Consider the following 5,129-nt stretch of genomic DNA (forward strand, 5'->3'; position numbering starts at 1 on the left):
ACTTGTGTTGGGTAAAGGAACTAAATTGACTAGTTTTGAATTAGGACTAAATTAATCAAAAGACCATAATACAACTACCTATTAGATACTTTGACTATGGTTTAATTTTAAAAGTAAAATAATAAATAAAATTAAGATAAAATAAAATAATGATAAAATATTAGAATAATATCAAAGACAAAGCAATAATAAAAATTAAAATTAAAATTTTGCATTCTTAAAAGACTTAAAAATTCTGAAAATCCCGGGGTTTATTAATTATTCTAGTTTAATTTAATATTATTAGTTAATTAACTAATAGAGCAATATTATATTTGTGAGCCCCAAGGAACCCTTGGCCACCATCGAAGTAGAACAACGCTACGCTTAACGAAACTCCGCAGGGTTTTCTCTTTTTGTGATCACCAAAGTATAGCATTAGCCTTTAGCATTTAGCAGTGGGCAGAGTAGGTGGGGGGGGCCGCTAAGAGCAGGCACTGGAATTCCTACATGGAAGTGGCAAACCATCTGAAACGGAAGCGAGACGACGTCGTCCCATTCGATGACAGCCAGGTGGACCTTTCCCTGCTGGAAGCGGTGGAGAAATCCCAAAACGCCGTGGAAGTGCTTGACCTCCGCACCCTCAAAAGGCTAGTCTTCTCCTTCGAGCGGCGATTAAAGGAGAACATCGAGGCCCGCCTCAAATACCCGGACCAACCGGAGCGGTTCGCTGACTCGGAAGTGGAGCTGCACGAGGAGCTGGAGAAGCTGAAGATCCTAGCAGGAGCCCCTGAGCTGTACCCTGAGCTGGTCAATCTCAACGCCATCCCTTCCATTCTGAATCTGTTGTCCCACGAGAACACTGATATTGCCATCGACGTGGTGCATTTGTTGGAGGATTTGACGGACGAAGATGTTCTGGAGGACAACGACGAGCCTGCCAGGATTCTGGTCGATTCCCTCATCGAGAACAATGTATTGGAGCTCTTGGTGCAGAATCTGCAACGCTTGTCGGACAAGGACCCTGATGAGATGAGCGCTGTTTACAATACTTTGGCGAGCATTGAGAATATGATAGAGGTGAAGCCAGCGGTGGCGGAGCTGGTCTGCGAGAGGACAAAGTTGTTGAGATGGTTGTTGGGTAAGATTAAAGTGAGGGAATTTGATAGTAACAAGCAGTATGCCTCGGAGATATTGGCAATATTGCTGCAAAACAGCACAGCCAACCAGAAGAGATTGGGACAAATGAACGGCGTGGATGTGGTTTTGCAGGCAGTGGCTATGTATAAATCAAAGGACCCCAAGACATCCGATGAAGAGGAAATGTTGGAGAATTTGTTCGATTGCTTGTGTTGTTTATTGATGCCATTGGAGAACAAGGAGAGGTTTGTTAAGGCTGAAGGGGTGGAGTTAATGATTATTATTATGAAGCAGAAAAAAACAGCTTATGCCTCTGCCATAAGGGCACTTGATTTTTCCATGACTAAATGCCCGCAGGCTTGTGAGCGATTTGTTGATGTTTTGGGATTGAAGACTGCCTTTGCTGCGTTCATGGGTAAGGCAAGTGTTTCCTATCTCTTCCTCTGTGTGTGTGTGTTTGTTTTTGAGCGCTTGTCCTTGTGTAATTACATTCAGTACATAATACAATGTCATTTTCTCTTTTATTGTTTAGATTCCTATGGGTAAAAAGAGCAAGAAGGAAAGGTACCAAGAGGAGTTGGAAGAGCGCCTTGTATCCCTCATTGCATCATTATTTGGTAAGCAGGCAAGTAAACAGTTTATAGGATTTTCATATTTATTTAACATAATATGACTAAGCTGCTGCATGGAAAACTATACTTAAAGTATGTAGTTGGTTTATGGATAAGAGCATTATGTTCCTCTGAATCCATTCCATGCTCATCTATTTTTTTTGGTATGAGTATGTGGTAATATCTAAGCAAAAAAGGGAGATTATTAATTTTTGTGTGGCCCTAGGAAGTTTGATCTTAAATTTATAAGAAATACCTTCTGATCTCTTTTCTTTACATGTCTGTCATCACTGTGATATATTGAGTCTAAAAATATTACTTCTTACTTTTCTTACTCGGCCTGAAAGATGTGTTGCATGATTTTAAAATCTATTACCCAGTTCAACAGGTGAATTGTCAGGTGCTTCTTATGAACGATTTTCATTTTCACTCTTTATTTTCTTTTGATGGACTTCGGTCTCTATTTCCAAATTACTACATTAATTACATATTGCTGTTGAAGTTGACTGCAAAGTTAAGAAGAGGAGGGAAAAAATATGGTCTGTATGGTTTCCTTCTCAAGTTGTGTCTAGCTTTGTGACAAATCAATTGAAAAAGTTTCAGTATTCATTGTTGACTGGGTGCATAGCTTTATACAGGCTGTTCAAACATCCCTGTGAATCTTGGAATGTGTGATATTAAAGAAATTGATCATATCAATTGCAAATGTCTGTGTCCATTAGGAACAGGCGTTAGTCATTTCCCATGCCCACTTCCTATTGAAGACTTGATACCTTAGTCCTGAACAGAATTGAATCTGTGGGTCATGGTTAGAGCCTTTGTTTGATGTGGGGGTTGTAGAAAATTCTTGCTGGCAAATTCAGGGAAAGTTATATAACAACAATGAACTATTTTAAATTTTTATATAAACATGTCATTATAACTACATTCTGAAATCCGCTTATTTAGCAGTCCTGTTTCTTTTTCTTGGAAATGAATTCCTGTTGCATTTCCAGCGTGGTCCAACCTTGGTATTGATAGTGTGGTTGTGAAACCATGCATAAGCTTATCATGTCTGCGGATAGATACCAGTTAATTGCAAATATTTTTTTCTACATAATGAAATTGCATTACTTCTCACACAGATACTGATGCATATAGATCAAATGCATTAGTCACCCACATTTTTATTTTTGTTGCTTTCTTTTCAGGTGGAATTTTGAGAGGTTCTAGAAGGGAAAGGTTGTTAAGTAAGTTTGTTGAGAATGAGTGTGAAAAGATAGACCGCCTTATGGAACTATATATAAGGTATTGGTTTTGTTTAATTGGTTATTTCTTCAATTTCACAAACTTACAGGACTAGAGTCTTGAGTTTCTTCTGTCGTTGGCATTAATATGCAACAAAATTCTTGTTCATGTGAGGGCATGGGATGATGTTTTTTTAGTTACTAAGAAAAGCTTTTTGTTCCCATTGCCAAGACAGGCCACAGTTGCTTGGGCCACTTTAATGAAGGGTTGGATAGAGAGTTTCTTCTATTATTAATTTTCACATATAATGGTTTTTAACATGATGCAGATATTCTGATAGAGTTAAAGCAGAGACACAAAGACTGGAGCAACTTGAACTTGATGATTTGGAGGTAATCCATGTGCCTTACTTCTCTAGTCTGCATTTCACTTTGAGATGACTTCCTTCTACTACATGGCTTGCATTTTACAGATGGATGAAGAGGAAAAATACAACAGGAAGCTTGAATCTGGACTTTACACTCTTCAGGTCTCTTTCTCACACCCTCACTTGCTGTCTTTCTTTCTTTTTGTGGGTGCCTGGGGAGGGGAGGTGTTTGGTAGCTCTTAGGCTCTGTTTTTGTGGATGTTTGCAGTGGAATTAGATGGGCCTATAAATGGTTGGCATGTGTGATTTATTTAATTCTGTAAAGCTTATGTTTATTTAACATGAATGTAGCCATTAAACTGGGCTGGACCAGTCATTCCTTTACATCATACATTTTTAACATAGTTATCCAAGATTCTATGTTTTTTTTTCACTTGTTATTTACTTTTTATTTATTTTTCTTGATGATTAATATAATATCTATTATTTCTTGGGGGCTAGCTGTCTAACCTCTTTTCCTGTCAAAGTTGTAGAGAACAAGAAGCCCTACCCCCTTAATGTGTTTTTTTTAACCCTCTGGGAATGGTTGTCTAAACTGCAGGAGTCCTTTTTAAACCAAGTATCGTTCCAAAATTGTATTATTTTGACTTCCTAAATGTTTGTCAATATGCATTTTTATGATCCACTATACTATCTGGTTTTCTTTCTGTTGATTCTTATTCTTATGATGTAGGACAGCTTGGAGGGCTAGGGTAGAAGATCATAATAATCTGAAATTCTTAAGAAAATAAGTAAAACTAAATATAAAAAAGGGAAAAAAGAAAAGAAAAGATGCCTTAGATTCAGCCAACCAAGAAGAAAGGAAACCTAAGCATCAAGCCTAGGGTTCCTTATGAGTTGCACCTAAGTTTAATTGCATCACACAATCACAATAGAAATAATGCTGAAAAATCTTTTATCATAATTTTTCTCCCAAAAGAAAAGGTACATTTATATTTTTATAGGCTCCCATCAACCCTAATCCTAAAAGAACTGGAAGTCCTATTTCAAGTTGGAATTTAAAGAAAATGCTTGGGACTCCTAACAAAAACTGATAAACTAATTTGTTGTAAAACCCATGAAGAGCATTACCAACAATGAAGTTTTCTTGTGGCTTAAACATCCTCAATAAAGCTACTTGCATCTCATTCTTTAGCACACTCGGAATAATGAAGTTGCTGGAAAGTTCAACTGTTGTGATGCTTTTGTGTTAGATATCTAGGACTGGAAGCATATTGTCAATGGAAAGGTCTTCAGTAAGGCTGCACTTCAATAAACTTTCCTTTTCCAACTCCGTCTCACAATCTTCAAGTTTAGGTTGTCTAATCTCAACTTCTTTTGTTTCAGAAGTTGATTATGCTTCAAAATCTTCAAATGGCTGATCATGTTGCACCTCTGGTTTTTTGATGTCTAATTTTGCAATGGCATTCTCCTTTCTTCCTCAAGGATGCCATAGCTGTTGCAATTGTTTCTTCAGTTCTGTGAACCTCTTGAATTCCCTCTATACACTTACTGTTGCTATTTTATCTGAAAACTCATGTTTGAATCTTATTTTGCAACAAATCAGAAAAGTATGGATGGTCATGAAGCTGCTTTCTCTTTCAATTCTTGCTCATGTACATGTTGCCTTTGTATCAATAATTTCTCCTTATTGCCCATTTATCTTTTGAGGTAAACAGACTCACCAAAAGTTGAAGAAGGAAGATTCTCAGCACCATATTTATCCCTTAAGTAAATGAACTCCTCCAAACACAGTATGCAATATA

General features: G+C 37.3%; 1 protein-coding gene across 1 annotated transcript in view; it reads left to right on the top strand.

Moving 5' to 3' along the window:
- The first annotated feature begins 326 nt into the window (after positions 1–326).
- LOC110426851 (ARM repeat superfamily protein) overlaps positions 327–5,129 on the top strand; it is a 13,929-nt gene continuing 9,126 nt past the window's right edge. Inside the window, exons 1-5 of the mRNA XM_021442156.1 lie at positions 327–1,539; positions 1,652–1,736; positions 2,921–3,017; positions 3,286–3,349; positions 3,430–3,486. Of these exons, the coding sequence (XP_021297831.1) occupies positions 490–1,539; positions 1,652–1,736; positions 2,921–3,017; positions 3,286–3,349; positions 3,430–3,486 (1,353 nt within the window). The 5' untranslated portion in view covers positions 327–489. The remainder of the gene's footprint in view (positions 1,540–1,651; positions 1,737–2,920; positions 3,018–3,285; positions 3,350–3,429; positions 3,487–5,129) is intronic.

Source organism: Theobroma umbraticum, unplaced genomic scaffold (genome assembly GCF_002168275.2).
Source record: "Theobroma umbraticum cultivar Fairchild unplaced genomic scaffold, ASM216827v3 scaffold_239.1, whole genome shotgun sequence".
Taxonomy (NCBI): Eukaryota; Viridiplantae; Streptophyta; class Magnoliopsida; order Malvales; family Malvaceae; genus Theobroma; species Theobroma umbraticum.